We start from the raw sequence: 21,791 nt of genomic DNA on the forward strand, positions 1-21,791 counted from the left end.
GATTTGTTAAATTCATTCTGTGAGTCAGACATCCACTAGATGCTGGGGACAGGATGAGGAATAAGGTAGATATGGTCTACACTCTGAAATCTTAACAGTCTGAGTAGAACGACAGATAGTAAAAATAAGCAACTACGATGTAGTGTGGTAAGGACTGAAATAGGGGTGACCCAGGACTCAAAGGGAACATACAGCAAAGCCACCTAATTGGTCTAAAAAGGGTCCACAGGGGCTTTCTAAGAAGTATCATCTGTGCTAAAAACCTGAAGGTCAAGTAGAAGTTACACAGGAAAGGAACTTTTAGTCCCGGCAGCAGCAGTAATGATCACAACAAATAGATAAAGCTGGCATGTCATCTTGCTCTTTCTATCTGCCATATATTGTGCTAGATACTTTCCCAAGCCTTCTTTCAGTGATATTTCTGGGTAGGTTTTATTATTTACTCAAAATCATATAGTTAATAAGTGGCAAGAACTAGAATTTGAATCCCGTATGGTCTGACTCCAAAGGGTTTTTTCCGCTACTCCACAAACTGCCTTTCAATGCAATTAACTGATTTTGATTAAATTTGTTTTGCTAAGGCAAAAAAATGACTTGAGCGATATCTTAAGTTTGCTTTATCAGTGATTGTCATGTAGTATTTATTAGGGTTTTTTTTAATAAATCACATTTTATATTTTAATAATTGTGATAAAATTTAGCACTTGGGTAGAAGTCTCAGAAGTATATTATGGCACTGAGGTCTGAAGTTCACATTCCAAATAGTATCTTACACAGAGAAGGTACTCAAAACAACACGGTGGTAACTTCACATTTTACGTTGAATAAGCGGTAGCATAGTTTGAAAAGATAAGTTTGAACTCTTGTAAAGAAAGATGCTACTCACATTTTGGAAGTAATTTAATTCTCTGTACGACATGATCAGGATGGCCGTAGGATTTTTTATTTTTTAGACAGAGTATATGTAGAAGGTGAAGATATGAAATCGATCTCCTTAAAAAATGTCTGCACCTACCTATAACCAACAGCCTATATACACACATTTTTGGCAAGAATATTCATAGGTGATGTGAACTTCATATCTCATCATGTGTGGAGGTGCATAACATCAAGATAACTCACTATTAGTACTTTTGAAAATCCTGATCTAAAGGAGAGTCAGGTAAATAGTAGTAGGTAGACCTAAGAAAGTAAAATGGATTGCCCTAATCCTAGCAGAAATGTTCAGAATCCCATGGTTGCTTTTGCACCTAGTGATGGCAGATTGGGCCAGAAAGTGTAATTCACAGACCTGCTATAATTGGCCACACCAGCATGCCAGTCATCACCAAACTCACCATCAAAATTATTTTTAATGAATCTAAATATTGTATATAAAATACAAATATATTTTTTTTAATTTCTCCTTTTCACCTTCAGGGAGTTATTTTGAGGAGTGAAATGGTCACAAGGGAAATTACTGGAAGAAAAAAGAGAAGTAAAGAACCTGGATAATCTGTAAACTTGGATTAATTCCCAAACCGTTGTAATTTATATTGACATCAACAAAATACTATTGCTGACTGGAATTTCATTTACTTTTTTATTCATCTTAGGGAAAGCTGGATGGGGGTGAAAAAAGAAATGCTCTTGTGTTATATTTTATTCGTGATCAAATGTCAGTTTATTTTCTTACTATAAAATGTGTTGGTTTAACTTTAGGGACACCACGGTCCAGACCCTTACTCTTCAGCCTTCTGTTAAAGATGGACTTATTGTGTATGAAGACTCACCTTTGGTTAGTAATACAATTATATGAATATTCTCAAATGTATTTTTTTGAATGATAATTATATTTCAGCCTTTGAGGGTGAGAAATCTCCCATTGGTTCCAATATGTTTCAGTCTTAACTGGAAAACACTCATTCTTACGTCATTAGGAGAGTGGATATTTGAATGCAAATTACTGGGAAAATAACATGTTTTCTTATTCTGTTCTTCTCTCTCCAGAGTGAGAGATTTTGATATCCTCTAATGATTACTTTTCTATTCCAGAATTTTGAAAAAAGAAAGAAATTTGCTGTTTTCAGATGTACAGACTTCGAAATTAGATAATGCTTCTAGAATGTTTTAAAAAATGATTTTAATTAATAAAATATTCACCCAATGTTTTAGGCAGCTGAGAAGATCATTCCTCAGCTTCTCACATAAGACGCAAAGAAATCTGGCCTGCCAGGCACACCTCTCTGTGTAGATAACTCCTCGGCAGCAATGGCACAAATAAGCCACCATGAGAACCTCTGTGGTCCAGACCCCAGCGATGGGGGTCATTAGGACCTCCTGCCTGAATTCAATCAGATTGGACCTGCCTTTTCTGTGAACAAAGATGTGAAGGCTGGAGTTAGGAGTAGAAGCTACACGTTTTCTCTCTCTTTTTTTAAATTCAGCTTATTTTTACGCTAAAATTAAAAAGAAAAATCCTTATTCATTTTTTAGAATATGTAATAAAATATTTGTAGTAGAGAGAATCATCTGTGTCTTGATCTATATTTCCTTAAAATTATTTGCCAAAATTATGTAATGATAAAAGTTTATGATATGGTCCATTTTATATTTCTTATTATGTAAAAAAATAATCTTTGGGTTTACATTGAAATTCATTGACTATCTCCTCCTATGCACTCTTTACTTTTTTTTTTTTTTTTTTTTAATTTTTGGCCATGCTGCTCGGCTTGCAGGATCTCAGTTCCCCGACCAGGGATTTAACCCGGGCCATGGCAATGAAGGTACCAGGTCCTAATCACGAGGCCACCAGGAAACTCCCTCCTATCCACTCTTTAAAAATGTTTTTAAGGATTTTTCCGAACTTTTATCTTTCTTCTAATAATGTCACCACTTAGTCATCTAAGACCTGGAACTCTTTCTTATTTTCCCTTTCACTTCTTCCCATCTAATCAGTTGCCAAGGCTATAGATTATACCTCTGGAAAACTCTTCAGATCAATATAATGCTTTTTATTTCCATTTTTCTCCCATGCCTCCTTCCCTAAAATCAGGTCCTCACACCACTTTTTTACCAAATTGTTATGGTACTCCCCTGTTAGTCTATTCCGCATATTTCTACAGGATTAAATGTACTAACGTGTAGCTCCAAACTCCATTGTTATCATGTCTGAACTCATAAATCTTTAATTACATCCTATTGTTTAGTGAGATAAAGCACATATTTTTTGGTCTGGCAGGCAACTTTTTAGTAGTAGAGGCCCAATCTACCCTTTCAGATCATATTCTCTCTTTTCTTACATTTAACGTCTGCTTCAGCCAAGATAGATATTCATATTCACTCTTCCCTCCGTGGGCTGCAGGATTTCTTGAGTTTGACCATTGATTTTCTTTGTCTTGACTACCCATCTCCTCACCATACATACTGATCTCTTAAAATCATACACTCTTTTAGAGCCATCACAAGTGCAATGTTCTGATATCCGGTATTGATTGTGATGTCTCACTCCTCTTAACCCCCATGGCACCTTAATTTCTCTATTCGTTATACTTGTTTTAATACTCCCCTACCCTGGGGTGTGAAATGTTGTGAATTCCGCCAACATAGGGATAATTATGAAGCTGAAGGAAAATAAAGTGCTTACTGCAGGGTTAGCAGTTTAGTAACTATGAGAAGCTTTTGGTAGAGATCCATAAATTTTGTTTCCAGCTCTGCTACAGACAGTTTTGTGATAGTGTATTTATAACTTACATAAAACCACCTATTATAAATCCAAATCAATGAGTGATGACATTTTTAAAACGTTTGCTTTCATTCTTTTGTTTATGGTAAATGTTCTGTCTTCAAAGGTTAAAGCAGTAAAATTGGGTCATGTTCTGGTAGTAGACGAAGCAGACAAAGCCCCAACAAATGTCACCTGTATTTTAAAAACTCTAGTAGAAAATGGAGAAATGATTCTAGCAGATGGAAGGCGCATTGTTGCAAGTGAGTATAAAAAAGCAACTTTTCTTTCAGTATGTGCAATTTTTACATCTCCGGTATCAAATCACACACTTGGCTGGCTATTTATCTGCAAACAAGCACAAGCTAATATAAGTCAAGCTGTCTGTATTGACAGTTATTTGTAAAATTCAATATGTCTGAATCTAGCTTTGTCAGTTTCACTTTCGTATAGCCAGAGAGCATCTTTGAGCATTTCAATCGTAGTTTTAGGACAAACCGGCTTCATAGTTTTTCTACTCTGAGAATACAAACATATAATCCTTTGTATACTCATCTCAATTATTTGTGTGCAGTTTATTGTCTTTCATTGTTATCTGGAATTTTTAAAGCTCTACCACATTTCTGTTACTCATAATATTAAAATTAATGTTATTATTAGCTCAGTATAATTAGAAAAAAATTGCTGGGCATTTTATATCTATCATATATATGTATGAATATATCTGTGTGTATACATACATTACACACACATACCAGCTTCAGGAAGAAGTTAGTTATTCTCTGTTTTGGAGTATCCTCCTCCTTTTATTTTATTTCTGTTGTTGTTGTTAGGGGAGATGTACATAGATAAATCTCATAAGTCTGTTTAAGCTACAAGGAAAAATTGTTTGTCTAATGCAATGTGAGAACATTTTCTAGTTTCTAATATAAAATTTTTGTGTCATGAAAAGACTTGAAGATCTATAACTAGCCATTAAAAATATACAGTCAATAGTAAGGAACCAAACAAGTTGAGACTAATAACTGAAATCTTCAGTATTCAAAGAGAGTATAAACAGAAGACTCCATAAAAATGTACAAGTGCATCACCACAGAGACTTCTTCTTGGACACTGTCGTTGCAAGACTGCTGTTTCTAAGCCTAGGAAACTCAGCACTAATAAAAGTATTCTAACATTTCAGTGTCGCAATGAATTTATGGGAAAAAATGAGAATTTGACTTAAACAGCCTGATTGCTATCTTTTAGAAAGATCATTCAGACTCTTAAGATTAGAATACTTCCTGCCCTTTTTAGAGGCATTATGAGGACAGTGGAATGGAAAGCAAGAAAGAATTGCTGAAACAAACTTATAGTTAAACAGTGACTATCTCCTGGTAACCCTTCACACTTTATTAATATATTTTTGAAGGATAGTCTAGAAGCAAAGGAGTCATCATAATTCTTAAATTCAAGTTTGATTGTAGATGACATTTTAAACACAAGAGCAACTGAAGCTCTTTTGAACATGGTTTCATAAAGCATCCCTTCTACGGCTATGTTTCTCGTTTTCTTTGCCTTTTAAAATTTTCATGTTTTATTGCTATTTTTATTTTAGTTAACTAATTAATTAAATGGTATGTGTGACCACATACCCCTGTATTTACCACTACTGAAATTAGTGGAGATCACACGTTAAAACTAATGGTGGTATTAGTACGTGAATATGTGGCACATTGCAAGGTTACTTTTTGGTATCATAAAAAAATACAAGTTCTTACAGACTCATCTCAGATAAAACTCCAGGTGTTTCACAACTATCATTTCTTAAAGATGGACAGCCTAAGGCTAAGATTTAAATAAACCCAGATGACAGGTATTTCTTCTTAAAATAACCATAATAAAGTTTTTACCATCTTAAATTATTGTTTGGCCTAGCAGTTCTATCTGAAATGTACCTCAGCAAGTAGTATATAATATTCACTTCCTTTAATACCTTAAACATTTGCACGAAGAAAGTTCCAGTCAACTTGAAATTATGTATTTTAAGAACTATGGTAGAATCCCTTGAATGGAAATTAATCACCTTTGCTCTAATGAATTGACTAGGTGGTCAAGACCTTTATTCTACGTGGTTAAATTTCAGGGTGCGTAATCTAAACAGGAATTCCTCCTTAGCTACAGGATGAAGGCTTTATGCAAAGTGATGCAGCTGCTGATTGGATAACAACTAAAGGATGTTTGGATTATCCTTTGCGTATTCTTTGGATTATCTATTGTAATAGATTCTTTTTTTTAAAGGAATACTAGCATCTCAAGCCAAGTTTAAGTACCATAAGACAACATTTAGACAAGTTTGCTTTTTAGACGTGCATTTAATTTACATAAAAATGCAAGTTCCCGTATAGTTTAGTATACGCTTTATCAGTATTCTGTTGCCAAGCAAACTTTCTCAAAAATGTTTTTGTTTTCTGCAGCCAAATTGTTACAACCAGATTTCTTAGAGTTGTTTTACCATTGAACAGTATGACTACTTATGTGATTTTAAAGGCAGTAACTTGATACTCTTAAGAATTATTAAATATCTATAAAGAATAAATAGAAATTATGTTTTTCAGATTCTGCATTAGTCAATGGAAGAGAAAATGTTGTTGTGATCCATCCTGACTTTAGGATGATTGTTCTGGCCAACAGACCTGGATTTCCTTTCCTAGGCAATGATTTCTTCGGCACCTTAGGTAAAAACAATATTGATAATAATAATAAAAACAATAGCAATAACAGTAAAAATATTGTCTTAGTAACAATACTATAACGGCTATCACTGAATGCTATCACGTGCGGTCATCATCACAGCTCCCTTGTGAGAGTATGTGTTATCCCCATTTTAGAGAAGGAGAGCATCATATTCAGAGAGATTCTTTTTTTAGGGTCACTCAGATAAGTATTAGAATGGCTTCATATCTATGTGTTTTCTTACACAACTAAACTATACTTTGTTATTTAGGGCCTCTTAGAGTAAAACACAAAATAAGGAATGGTTTTTAGTGTTTGCTTTTCATCATATCCCCCTATGAAAAGGTTTGAGGCCAGCTCTGGGGAGACTGATTCTCATTGATTGGAGAGGCCCTGGGATAAACTGAAGCATCAGGAGCCTTTAAGAATAGCTTCGTTTCTCTGTGGCAAGTAGGTAATTCTGGATACTGGGCATTCCATACTCCACGTGAAGCGAGCTCAGTCTCCTAGTAGGATTTTTCTTTGATTTTTTTTTTTTTAAACATCTTTGTTGGAGTATAATTGCTTTACAATGGTGTGTTAGTTTCTGCTGTATAACAAAGTGAATCAGCTATACATATACATATATCCCCATATCCCCTCCCTCTTGCGTCTCCCTCCCACCTTCCCTATCCCACCCCTCTAGTTGGACACAAAGCCCCGAGCTGATCTCCCTGTGCTATGCGGCTGCTTCCCACTAGCTATCTGTTTTACATTTGGTAGTGTATGTATGTCCATGGCACTTTTTGATCTAGCAATTCCACATAAGGAATTTAACTAGGGATATTCCCCGTGCAATGATTAAAGTACAAGGATAGGCAATATAGCATTGTTTATAGTAGCATAAAAAAGGAAAAAGAAGAAAACAACCCACATGTCTGTCCAAACGGGACTGAATGAAGAAATTCTGTTATATCCACACAGTAGATTACTGAGCAGCTGTTACAAACAAATGGGATAACTTTGCTCATGCTGATACCAAACAAAATCCTGGAACTACTAAGTGAAACAATAAGAGCGGCGTGTGTAGTAGTCGACCATTTGAATTAATAGAGACTAAAAGGCAAGGGGGGTATGTTACATGAATATGCTCGACACGCGTAGAACTTCTCCAGAGGCACACTCGTCTCTTACATCCTCTTACCTCGCTGACCTTGCTTCCTGCTCTGCTCTGTGCTGCTCTCCTCAGCACTCACCCTCTTCCAGCCGCTCTGCTCTCCTGCCTCTTGAACACACCAGCTGTGCTCGCCTAGGGTCTTTGCGTTAGCTTTACCTGCCATGCCGTTCCCTCAAATATCTGCATTTGCCCAATTGTCACCTTCTCAGTGAGGCCTACCTGACTGACTTCCCCCACCATCACCATTTCTGATGTCCTATAGTGTGCTTTTCCTTTTTTCCTTGAAACATACAGTTTCTAACATTTGTAATTATTGTTTATTGTCTCCCCATGCCAGAATATAGACTGTATGAGGACAGGGGTTTTTGTGTTTTTGATCTCTGAGTTATATAAAGTACGTAGAGTATTACTTGGCACATAGAAGGCATTTAATACTTATTTGATGAATGGATGAATAAGGGTTCAAATATAGTTTTATATTAGTGTTACATTTGATTTTCAACAAAAAAGACAAAAGCTGTTCTGCACATTTGTATTTGGGTTTAGCTTATGAGATAGAAGCATGAAGTTGTCATGGTTGCATTTTATTCAGTTGCTTTCATGAATATATGATAACAATAAAATAATGATTTGAGTGGTTTCTAAGTCAAAGTAAGTTCTAAATATCCTTTCTCTCCAAAATGAACATACCGAATAATGCAAATCTATTTACTTTAACTTCCTTTGGCCCCTTGTCCTTTGGAGTATGAATCACAATTATGTGAACATTTATATGAGAAATTCATTTCTCTAGAGCATAGATTATATTTTCTAGTATGTTCTCAGTTTTCTAAATTACGGATGAAATATTTTGTGTTTCTACATTCCTTTTTCTTGATTTTAATTTAGACATTGTCTCTGCAGGTTTACTTTTCCAAAACCTACTTCTAAAGTATAGTCTAGCAATCTGCACAAGATATAAATTGTTTGGAGACTGATGATATTAATTCCCCCTTTTTTAGTGTACATGAAGAGGCATGCATGTATGTATATAATTTCTGAAGATATTCATCATGTGTTAAAGTTAAAAATGCAGTCTCAGAACCATATGAGGAGTATTTTCCAGTTAATGGAAAAAGAATAAATTATCAAAACTATATATGTTTGTAGGTATGCATTTTAAAAAATACTAATATGAATGGAAAAATGAAGACACTGAACTATTAACACTGGGTGCCTATGGGGGAAGGAGTGAGATTAGCAGAGACACGAGAGGACTTCTTTTTTGCTCTTTGTATTTGAATATCTCCCAGTGAAATTGTATTCAAGTATTATACAATTTTTAACAAAAATAAATCTATGTAGAATAAACCACACATCAGTCAGTGTCATTTTCTTTTGCTTTAGTTATTTGCCTTTTTCTCTATACCTATCTTCGGACAGGCTTTCTGTGCAGTTTTACACACTTAAAAATATAAGTGCTTTGGTGAGTAACCCATGGCTCTTTTAACGACCATTCTATATTTCCTGTGGCATTATAATGGATTAGTTGCATGCTGGATGTGAATCTTTTTTCTCTCGTAGGTGATATTTTTAGCTGCCATGCAGTTGATAATCCCAAACCCCACTCGGAGCTCAAGATGCTCAGGCAGTATGGCCCCAACGTGCCCGAGCCCATCCTTCAGAAGCTCGTGGCTGCCTTTGGAGAGCTGAGGAGTTTAGCTGACCAGGGCATTATTAACTATCCTTATTCTACCAGAGAAGTTGTCAACATAGTCAAGCATTTACAGGTATAGCACATGCCTACGCTAAAAGTTTAAAAGAAGCCGTCAATCTTGTTTTTTTAGACTGCCTAATTTATACAAAGTCTTTCCATTTCTCTATAATTCTGATTCAAGTGATATAATATGAAATGTCTATAATCTAAATGAACATTTTCTGTTTAACCTTTGAATTGACTTTGGCAAGGTTCTGTGCCACGGCCATTACCAAGGAGCTAGGAAATTTGGTGGAGGTTTTTTGCGGGGGGGCGCGTGGGAAGACGGAGAGTGAGAGAGCACGGAAACTTTACTACTGTTTGACTTTATACAACAAGCATATGGTATCTGAGTGAAAAATATTTTCATTTTGAGAAAAAAGACTTGGAGATAAAAAACAGACTGGGAACTAACAGTATTGATTACATACCTGTAAATACTGTGAGAAAATTTTGTAAGATGGAGTAAGTGGGCAGGAGAATGGAATTCCTTATAGCCCACCTCGGTAAAGAAGACAAAAAGTCCATGTAGATTCTACTTTTATAGCAAATAATGGTTTCCAAGCTAAGTCACAATCTAATGACTCTTGACCTCTGCTCCGTCCCCATCCTCCAAGGAAAACCTAGAAAGGAGAATAGAAAGCTTTGTTCTGCCTGTAAAACAATGATAAGTCCAGCTCAGATCCCAGCACCTAAAGAAAATCAAGACAGAGGCAATAAAGGACCTAGACGACCCCACCAGTGTGAAGTTAGCTGTTAGTAGTACTTGTTTTCTTCCCTCTGCTCTTCCCTATTTCTCTATTATCTGTACTTTTTACATTCTTCTTCCCTTCTTTTCTTGTTTATCTTTTTTTTTTCATTTAGTCATAGACTTGTGACTTCTCTAAATACTTCTGTATAGATATTCAACACTCTGCTTTATTCAAAGAGCATTTTTAAGTTTGGTCAATCCAGTACTCATTTTAAAAGCAGGAGATTTCAGAAAGTGGTGGAAGTCACCAAACACCAGGATCTGAGTACCGATTTAACCTTTGAGACAAAGAACTGTTCCCCCTCAAATTCTGATATTTATTTAAAAAGAAAAATATTAAGTCATCAGAGCAAACCTTCAAAGAGAAAAATATTCCTCCTGTCTATAAAATATTCCTCCTATCAGTATTTATTAGTTATCTGACAAGGCTAGTAAAGAAAGGTCTGGTAAAGTCCATTTGATCCTTATTGTTCTGTCAGTTTGGGAAATCTTTATAATACCGTGTATTTTATCACATGGTAATAAGGGAATTTTTTTTTTTTTTTGAATACAGAAATTTCCCGCTGAAGGTCTCTCCAGTGTGGTTAGGAATGTGTTTGACTTTGACTCCTACAACAACGACATGCGGGAGATTTTGCTTAATACTTTACACAAATACGGGATACCTATTGGAGCAAAACCAACCAGTGTGCAGCTGGCAAAGGAGTAAGGCAAACTCACTACTGATAAAGTACTCTTGAGTGTTACTGTTCTGGTTCTCAAATGCTGATTATTCCGAATCTGCTGTCATACGCTACTAAACTGAGTTGGTGTGGAAATTACTTTCCATGAGTAAGCGCTTCAGATATATGTTGCTATTTGCTGCCTGGATTTCAGTTAAATAGCATTATTTATAGGTCTGTAAATTGAGAACTTCAGTTATTTCGAATGTCCCATGAGTAGATGTAATGTAATCAAATAAAGGGAAATATTTGTTTCTTTACAGCCTCTGTCCTTTTGTTGAATTCCTATGACTCTCATTTTTTCCTAATCTAGTGCAAACTCATTGTACAAACATGAAAGCTACATGAAGAGATAATATGTATTTAGTTAAGATGTTCTTATTTATGTCACCATATATTTTTCTGTTATGATAGTTTTCTAAATTTATAATCATATTAACTTGAAATTTTGGGGTTACTTATTTCAGCCTGACAGATGAAAGAGGCAGGGAAAACAAGTGAGTTTTGTTTCGTGTGGGCTAGTTGCCTGCCTTTTATTTTGTAATAACAGGCTATGTGCTTAACAAAGAATCTTGCAAATACGATGTTGTTGACCAGAAAGATAATTGACAGTATTTATTAGTAGGGTAATTAAGTCAGTGCAAATTCACTAGAAAACAGTTTTAAATATGCATAACTTATTGATAATGCATCTAATGCTGTTTTTGTCTATAAGAAAGTCAATTATCATAAATTCCCAACGGACAAAAATTACCTTTAAATTATTATATAACCGTCATCTCATATAGGAGGAACTTTACCTTTCTTAGGAAAAATTTGTTAAATATAAATTAATGATTAATCCAGCTATGTATGTATATGTGTGTATACATATACACACACACATACATATATATTCTAAGTGTTTACATCATCATTATTTATTCCTTTAAATTATTATAAAACTTGTTAGAATATATGCCAATAAAAATAGTTAAAGCTTTAACAATTTCTTCAAGGATTTCTTAAAGAGAAACAAATATTTCCCTTTAGTGGTAAAAGAGCAAGATGGAGTTATGTTAGAAATTATCAGTGAATTGGTTTATATTATTAATAAGTTAGTAAATTTTCTTTTTGAGAAGAGTGATTTGGTGTCAGTTGCTAATATATACACTTTTCTGTAAAATACTGTTTTGCTGATTGATTACCAGTATTTATGGGCATCTTGAAACTAGTTTGGTAATTTAATGGGTATGGCTTATCTTCTATATTAGAGAGTTCCAGAAATGTCTTTGATATGCAAACTTCTATTAGTACTCATGTTTTTTACTTTTTATAAATTATATCTTTAGTTTCAATTGGAAATAAGATGATTTTTATTACCATTAACACATTTATATAGAGTTCTAACTTCATGGAAACCAGGCTTGTGATTTTAAAATAATTTTTTTTGTACTCTTGTACAACTTGAAATAAAAATTCAAATACATATTAGTTGGTAAGATCAATCAAAAGAAAATTGTTGGCAATTTAAGTTTTAAGGAAGACAGATAAAATGATTTAACTTATTCATTACTGTCTCCAGTTCTAAACTGAAAAATTCTTGCCATGGCTTGTTCATTGTTGCCATGGCAAGTTAATTACAGCTCTAGTACTTACTTATGAGTGGAAGCAAAAGTCCATTGAGCCTGAAAACAAGATGGTCATGCCTAAGACCAGGATGGAAAGAACTAGTTGTCCACCCACTGTGTATAGCTAAAAATAGACTTGTAGCCCATGTGGGGGATGTGTGAGTTTTCCTTCAGGGTGGAGATAGTAGTAGACTACGATTTGCACATTCAAAGCATTTTTTCCTCACCTGTAAATTGCAATGACTTGAGCAGCTCAAAAGTAGTGATGTTGGGCTTCCCTGGTGGCGCAGTGGTTGAGAGTCCGCCTGCCGATGCAGGGGACACGGGTTCATGCTCCGGTCCAGGAAGATCCCACATGCCACGGAGCTGCTGGGCCCGTGAGCCATGGCCACTGAGCCTGTGCTCCGCAACAGCAGAGGCCACAACAGTGAGAGGTCCGCGTAACGCAAAAAAAAAAAAAAAAAAGTAGTGATGTTTTATTACCCTTTAGTGAAATCCACAGGTTCCATATGTTTTATTTCTATCGAATTATCAGCCTTGTACTTTGAGAGGGTAGCATGGTAAAGTGAACAAAGCAATGTCCTGGGAATTCAGCAGTTAGCCACATGTTCAACCTGTATGTCTGGGTCAGACATGAAGAAACAGATTTTACCCTGTTTGTAAAATTGAGAGCATTTTATTCTAGATAGCATAACCATATACCTTTTCACCTAATTAATACATTTTTTTAGAATGAAAGGGCACTATTAATAATAACTCTGTAAAAAGAGACGTACAATAAGACTGTCCTAGTGAGGCCAGAATATATTTTCATCTTTATAAGGTTAATAAGGTTCATTCCTATTCTGACATACTTTGCATTTTAATATAATCTTAATTTTCTCTCATCTGCAAAAACAAAAACAAATTAAAAAGAAGTGGTACCAACACTTTCTGTTTCCCCCCTAGAGTAGCACAGTTAATAGTAATCACGTAGACCTCTGAAGATTTAAAGTTGCCCTCATGCAGTCTTATGATTTGCTTTGACTTTTCCATACCTTTTGCTAAACCTCTTACTTCACTAGACCTTTTGCTAAATCAGTTCTTTGAGGGTGCTCCTGCCCATCTCTGGAGATCCTGTGTTACTGAAGAAGATCCACATTGGATTTCTGTCCCCAAGGAAGAAGGACCAAATGTTTTCATTACTATTAATATCCTGTTGCCCTGAATGAAAAATTGTCGCTGTTAATTTTCTTGTTCTCTAATCCAGTCTTTATTCGATAGGAGCAAAATTACATTGAATCCCGAATAAGATGGTCACATTCACACACAAGAGAGGGATGGAGAAGTAATTGACCATCCACTGCATATAAGTAAAAAGAGATGTAAGACAGATGTTGTAGAAGAGGGAAGTTTTCATGTGTCTTCTACAGCACCTTCCTCCTCAGCTGAAATCAGAATATACTTTGGCTGTTTGGTGACGTCCCGTTAGTACTCTTTAGTGAAATTCCTAAGAGAGATCCTGTCACTTTCCCTTTTATTCTCCTAAATAGTGCAGTGATGCTACCTATCCCATAGGTCTCTGTACATTTTTTTTAAAGGCCTATTGTGATATTATGAGAGGAATAGGATTTATCTTATTTACTAAACCTTTGCTAAACCTGGTACTTGTAGGCTGCATCATACTGGGCTGTTATCTTACCTTGCTTGATTGGGCCATAATGCAGCTCTTCTTCCTGATCTGTTGAATAAATAGATTCTGTGATCCCATCCTAGTATTGGGATCAGAATTGGCTCCCTAGACACCCACATTGCATTTGCCCTTTTCCACTAGTTACTTCCTGAGGCTTCTCTATTGTTTCCTTTTAAGTTTCTAATACACAGGAAAGGATATGCCAGAGAGATGGCAAACATAATGAAAATAAGGAGGCACACTGGGAGAAATTTAGGCAGAAATAGGAGGATTTGGCTTGAACTCTGAGCTCTTAAAAAAACAATCTGAGCTTCTGAGTTTCAAATGTCATTATTGGGGAAAAAGATACACACACACATACACATACATACATATATATGTATAATTAAGTGCAAACATCCAACCAAAGGCATATAGATTATCTGCTATAGTAGATACAGATCTACATTTCAAAGCAACGTTTGCTTGTTTTACCCTCAAATGAGCTTTTATTTTTTTAAAGTTTCTTTTATTTGGGAATAAACATACTGCTGGCACATTAGCACTTCCAAATTTAAAAGTGTGTTTCAGAGTAATTTATGAACTCTAACATGCTAGGGAAACATTTGTTTTAAAGGAAGAAAAGGTCCTTTTTTTTTGGTACATCCATTTTTAAGAGACTTACACAATATTTTATCTTAATATATGTAATATTATTATTGCATTTTATAGATAAGGAATTTGAGGAACAGAGAGGTTACATCACTTGCCTAAGGTTAGAAAGCTGATCAGGGGCAGAGCTATAATATACGTAATTTTAATTCCAATTCTAAGGACAAATATAAGCAGATCCATATGCAGATTGTAGGCAGTTTCTAAATCAGAGTTATTCTTTGGTTACTGAAAATTACAAATAGTTTTGGTTTAAAAGGACCTTAGGATTTTAGATAATCAACTTGGAAATCATCATTGACCAAGATGTCATACGTGTAATATACATATTCTTATCCTTCAGAGTTGTGATAGATTCACATTTGGGGGGTTTAGCCATATTTCACAATGACAAGTAAGTCGAAAAGCAGGTTAATATAGACTTTTGGCATAACAAAAATCATTCTAAAGACTCTTCATCCCCAATTAAGCTTCCCTTTTTTTTTTTTTTTTAAATAATGGAGGTTCGTGAAGTAAAACACAAGGTAATTCATTTAGAAAAATAAAAACTCTAGAAAACTTTATTTGGCTACTATATATAAGAAGCATACTAGCCATCATTCCTTCCTGATTTGGAACACAAGAGGAATTTATTGAACCTTCTCAAACGTTGTAGTCATATTTACATAAATCAAACATACAGAGAAATTATCTCTACCCTCTGAATTTTAGCTTCATGTATTTTTCTCTCCCTGTCTTCCCTAGGAGACACATATAATCTATAAAATATTTAAATGATCATCCTTTTTGATCCACATTCTTTGTCCTCAACCCTATTGATTTTTTTAATGCTGCTTAATTGATTCTTTTTTTTTTTTAATAAATGTATTTATTTATTTATTTTTGGCTGCGTTGGGTCTTTGTTGCTGCACGCAGGCTTTCTATAGTTGCAGAGAGTGGGAGCTGCTCTTCACTGCAGTGCACAGGCTTCTCATTGCGGTGGCTTCTCTTGTTGCGGAGCACGGGCTGTAGGTGCGCGGGCTTCAGTAGTTGTGGCACGCGGGCTCAGTAGTTGTGGCTCACGGGCTCTAGAGTGCAGGCAGTAGTTGTGGTGCAAGGGCTTAGTTGCTCCGCAGCATATGGGATCTTCCCGGACCAGGGCTCAAACCCATGTCCCCTACATTGGCAGGCGGATTCTTAACCACTGCGCTACCAGGGAAGCCCTGCTTAGTTTATTCTTAAGCCAGTTTCTTTTTTTTTTTTTTTCCCCAAAGCATTTATTGCCTGTTTGTCACTGGCAAAGTATCTACAGTCTACCAAACATTTATTTGTGTAAGACAAGTAGAATAAAAAATTTGAGGAAATTTAAAGGCTTTTATATGTAGGATTTCTCTATGATGCATATTTACTAAATGAAGAGTGATATCCCATTTATTTTTTAAATAAATTAGCAAAAAGAAAATTAAAACACTAATAATTCCACCATCCAGAGACAACCATTGTTTAATCCTTCTAGATCTTTTCCTAGGATTCTATGTGTTATTTCAACTGAGAAATATTTCTTTCTAGTTTTTCTTTTCTGAGTTTTTCTTCTTAATAGGAGAGACATGTCCCTGAAAGGAGATCCTTTTATAAACACTTCATTCTCACTCTTCTTTGTTGAAAAGAAATACATCTATAATGGTTTAGATTCAAGTATGTATGACATTCCTCCCATTACCCCACTTTTTTCTCCTTCCCTCTTGTTAGTTGAATTTTTAGACTTAAGATATTTATTCTAACGTAATGAACAGATCATAAAGCATCTAAGGTGCTTTATGCCAGGCATTTCTCTGGCATTTCAACGCCAAGTAAGGAATAAACACATTAATATCAACACTTTGTGTCTTTATGCATATGTTTCAATGTCATTATCCTTTACAGACTCATAGAAATACTGTTGCGAGACAAACTGTACATCTAAAAATGACTGTTATATGTGACTGCTCTTTTAAAGTGTCCCATAGCTGGTGAAGAAGCCCTATGGAGTCTTGTAATTACTCCTCCAATGTCCTCTTGATGTCTGTATTCTCTCTCTGCTTTCAAATGCTTTATTAAAATTTTATTAACTTCATTTTTCAAGCAAAATAAGGTAACTTTATGTGGTCTAAGACCATATTAGCCAATATTTTTATTAAATTCCTCTTATAGGTTCGCATTTTAAATAATTTTAAAACAGTGGTAGCTGTTAATAGTAGTTGCCTTTGGGAGAGGCTCTGGAAAGGGGAAAGGGGGCCTCACTTTCTATTCTAACATGTGTATTATTTTCTATATTTTATTTTTTAAATGTCCATAGACTATCTGGGCCCTGGAATTTTTCATTCTGTTTTCTTATTTAAATAAAATTAAAATGTTAAAGTAAAGGTCTATTCTGAAATTGCTATTTCGTGGGACCTTTGCCTCCAGGACAGCAAAGCTTACACCGCTCTGCAATGCCTACTCTAAGGGTGTAACATTGGCACCCTTACCAATGACAAATGAGAAATCAAGTTAACCGGACATTGCTATGGCAGTTCAACACAATATAAGTAAGTTTTATGCATTGGTAGACATCAACATAAACGTATCAAGGGAGAGAAGACAACACATTTTTAAGGCAGCCAAAATTAAAATATTGATATTTATCAAATGCTTACTAAGGGCTCTAAGCACTTCACAAATACTCACTCTATACAACAATTCTGTTTTTTCTATTGGGCAAGTAATTCCTTCCTATTTTATTATCTAGTAGGTGTAAGAGTGTGTGTGTGTGTGTTACAGATGAAGAAACTGAGGCTCAAGAGACTCTAAGTAACTTAACAAATTATACAACTAATAAGTGGCAGGATGGGAGATTCAAACACAGATCTGTCTGTTCCAGAGCCTTTTTTTCACTCACCATGCAGTCTCCACATTCTTGCATGAGAAAGCAATGTAATCAACACTGGACTACAAGATTTTAAACATAATGTTTCTAAAGAAACTTCAGAGTTGTTTTCCAAATTTCATTTCCTACCCTTTTGGGACGTGTATCATGCAAATTAAACATTTAACTTTTATGTGGTGACTAGGCCCATCGTTTTAATCACAGTGTCCTTTAAATTAATGCCATTTGTCATGGATTACAGAAGTAAATAAAAACATCTTTTTTATACGATGCAAGCAAATTTGCTTATATCTTTTCTCCTACAATAAGGATTTGATTTTTGAAGTCAAAATAGGTGACATTCACAAATTCTTCAAAATGAGTAGAACGATTCTTTTCTTTTTTCAGTTTATTCTATATAGAATCCTTTACTTAGAACTACCGTCCTCAAAATCACACTCATTATATAGTTAGCTTTGGCAGAATAATTATAAATCACTGTGCATTTTCTGTGCATCTGTGAGTTGCTTCTAAGTCATTACGAATTAGAGTTGGCCTCCATCGCGGGGCCAATAGCTCCTGTGTTCAAAGGTGGAATGGACTCCCCAGGGGAAAGGTAGGGTATACCTTGTAGTCCGGGTTCAAAGAGATCAGGATGAATCTTGTTGGGGAGGTACTCAAGTGATTCAAACTTAGAATACCGGATTAAATAGCTTTTAATGTCCTTCAAGCTCATAGATTCTATGGTTCACTGCCCCTAGATGAGTTGGATACCTGAACAAGTTGTCACTCTTCTACCTTATACCAGCAACCATTCATTACTTTATCAGCCAGTCTCACAGCATATTTTAACAGAACTCCCGATGAAGGTAGCTAAGGTCATGCTTTCCTGTTGTAAGAGGTGTTGATATTTCATTGCAGTGTGTGGTACATGATCATGTTTAGTATTGATCTTTCTGTTCAGAGGAGTGCCAGGTGTGCACATTTGCAGACAGAATAGCTTCATCTGTGTTGAATGTGTCTTCAAAGGGTATCTGTCTAGAATCAGTTTTCTACATTAAGACTTATCCTGTGTAATTGGAACATCAACAGCAGCCGCTTCTTCTCTGACCAAGACCAACTTTGGGGTCTTCCAAGTACCAGAAACATCAAAAACATCCCCAACCAGGGCCTCCCTTAGGAGTAATTTCATAAGATTTATCTTTCAATATAAGAATGATTATCAGTTTACTATTTATCCCATTAAATTAAAAGACGCACTTCTTTTTTTTTTGTTGTTGTTGTACGCGGGCCTCTCACCGCTGCGGCCTCTCCCGTTGCGGAGCACAGGCTCCGGACGCGCAGGCCCAGCGGCCATGGGTCACGGGCCCGGCCGCTCCGCGGCATGCGGGATCCTCCCGGACCGGGGCACGAACCCTCGTCCCCTGCACCGGCAGGCGGACTCCCAACCACTGCGCCACCAGGGAAGCCCCGAGACGCACTTCTTAAAGTTTTGTGCTTCTCCTTCCATTTTCCAAACTATTATATGGTATAATTTTCTTTTTGAAGTCTAGTTTTTACAGATGAGTTCATTATATTCATCATGAAATTCTAAGGTATGCAGTTCCACTCTGCATCATGATTTACTTGCACTTCATAAAAGAGCTCTCAGTTTTCAAAAACAGTAAGATTTACATAATGGCACTATTATAAGCAGAAGGGTGGTATTGGGCTTTCCAGTTTCATAGTCCTTGCCCTTTATTCTCTTGGTATATTATGAAGTAGCTTCACAGCCATTTTATTTGCTTTCAGCTCCTTTATGGGGGTGCAGAGAAAAATTTAAAAATATAACCAGTCTACATAGAAATTGTCAAGATCTATGAACCTTCTTCCATACTCATCTTCAACAGTCTCACAGAACTATCCTTGATCGTTTAAGCATTTGTAAGTGATATCTGTCACCTGGCTGAGTAGAAATCCCCAATCTCGACCGATAGGTAACTCTTCCAAATACACTTGCAAAGTAGATTGCATTGTTGAGAGTCATGTAGTCAGGATGCAGTGAGGAAGATCTGCCATGGTGGTTTGCAACTTGCCATCAAGATGAGAAACAAGTAGGTGAAGATGTTGTCAGTTGTAATGTAACCAAATATTCATTCATTTAACAAACACTATTGTACATTTATGTGGTAAACACTAAGTAGGGAGTCAGAAATATAAAGGTGAAGAAGGCTCAGTACCTGCCTTCAAGGAGGTCATTACAATTGGGGAAGCACTGAAGTAGAGTGACTTGTGTTCTGTGAGAGCCACACAAGAGCGAGTGAAGAGGTGGGGTTGCTGCCTTCTGCCCTGGGGGAGATTCAGGGACAGTAACCAAGCTGAATCTTTATGGGATGACTAGGTGTTCTCCAGGCAAATAAAGGAGAAGAAAGCGCTTCAAGCAGAGACAGTTTTAAGAGGTCATGGTGCCTTTTGGAAAATGCAAGTATTTTGGTGACTAAAACTAAAGATTAAATGAGGGCATGCTATGTGGTGAGACTAAAAGGGAGAGAAGAGTCGGGGGAACCCTAGAAGAATTTGAAGCCAGAAAGTAGCATGGTCTGATTCATAATTTAGGAAGACCCCTTTAAGTTTTCTAAAGATAAGAAACTGAAAGGCAGTGAAACTGAGGGCAGGAAGACCTACCTGCTGGGAAGCAACTGCAGTGATCCCGGTGATGAACAGTGAGAGCTTCCACTGTGGCAGTGGGAATGAAAAAGAGGGACACCGGTGAGAGAGGTTTCCGTAGCAGAATCGATGGATTCTGAGTGCCAGAGATACAAGTGAGTAAGATGTAAGCCTTACCTTCAATGAATTAACAATCTTGAGAAAACATGTAAACTCCCAACCTTATTACGCAATTTTATGTTCAAAGTACTACATTCGCAGTAGGGTTTCTCATCCTATGAGTCCTTTTTGTGGGAAATAACAGGACTCAAACAACTTTTTTTTTTTTTTTTTACTTGGGCCTCTCACTGTTGTGGCCTCTCCCGTTGCGGAGCACAGGCTCCGGACGCGCAGGCTCAGCGGCCATGGCTCACGGGCCCAGCCGCTCCGCGGCATGTGGGATCCTCCCGGACCGGGGCACGAACCCGTGTCCCCTGCATCGGCGGGCGGACTCCCAACCACTGCGCCACCAGGGAAGTCCCAAACAACTTTTGTTTGTTTGTTTGTTTGTTTTCTGGGAAAATTTCCAACTGGGAAAGTTTCAGTCCCAGTCATTATTGATGTGAATATTTAGAAACGGAAAGAATTTAAGATTGGAAAATACTAAGATGTAGTTGGTAAAGCAGATGGCAGAAAAAAGAGAAGTTTTTGCAGTGAAATTTGAAGAGAGATGAGGGAAAGGAAACCCAAGCCCCAGAACTGTAGTTTCACATCTTCTATGAAGAAGAAGAAAGCCAGAGATATGTGGAGCAAGGTGACAACATCTGCTTTAGCACGGAGTGACCCTGGGCAGCAGCACGGACCCTGCACAGTGTCACGCTGGATACTGGGGAGCAATTTGAGAAGTGTTAGCCAAGAATAACAAGTCTCCCTAAATCTTTTTCCATCCTATACCCAAATGAATATTTCTGTGACCACAGCAGGACCTTCGTGGCAGAGGTGCACAAGTCTGTGTTATAAAGTGAAAACCATAATGTCTAAATGCAGAGCCAGCCAGTGAAAGGGAAAGCACACGTACATACTCGTGTACATATCATTCGCAGCAAAGCAAAATTTATTTACCAGCAACATGTGCGACTGTAGGGAAGGGAAATTCAGAAGTTTCTAGCAAACAAGGGAGGGTAATTGGGGATAGTAGTACCCATTATTACTAATTTAGAGTGTTTAGAGTGGCATTTCTGTTTTCTCTATGTAGTGTGTTGACTTTTTATTTTAGTAAGTATAAATATTTACAAGGGATTTCATAGATTCACTTCTGACCATGCTCTCTAAAACTGTTATTCTCTATCAGGTCTTAAATTTGAAAATGGCAAATTCTACAGAACTCTATCTTAAGAGTTTCTAAGAGTTCCATATGTACAAATTTCCATGGAAACCCAGAAGAGCAAGAGATTCATTCTGCCCAGAAAGAAATATGGGAGAGGGATGCAAGGGGAAGTAACATTTGAATTGGGCCTTAAAAATGAGAAGGATTTCATCAAAGAGGCAATAGCAGAAAGGAATTCTGGGCTGAAGTAATAACCTCATG

General features: G+C 36.4%; 1 protein-coding gene across 1 annotated transcript in view; it reads left to right on the plus strand.

Annotated features, from left to right (window-relative positions):
• The window catches only part of VWA8 (von Willebrand factor A domain containing 8), a 387,125-nt gene that overhangs the window by 221,474 nt on the left and 143,860 nt on the right, over nt 1–21,791 (plus strand). The window contains exons 25-29 of the mRNA XM_032610892.1: nt 1,702–1,777; nt 3,831–3,966; nt 6,301–6,420; nt 9,138–9,343; nt 10,614–10,765. Of these exons, the coding sequence (XP_032466783.1) occupies nt 1,702–1,777; nt 3,831–3,966; nt 6,301–6,420; nt 9,138–9,343; nt 10,614–10,765 (690 nt within the window). The remainder of the gene's footprint in view (nt 1–1,701; nt 1,778–3,830; nt 3,967–6,300; nt 6,421–9,137; nt 9,344–10,613; nt 10,766–21,791) is intronic.

This window comes from Phocoena sinus, chromosome 18 (genome assembly GCF_008692025.1).
Source record: "Phocoena sinus isolate mPhoSin1 chromosome 18, mPhoSin1.pri, whole genome shotgun sequence".
Taxonomy (NCBI): domain Eukaryota; kingdom Metazoa; phylum Chordata; class Mammalia; order Artiodactyla; family Phocoenidae; genus Phocoena; species Phocoena sinus.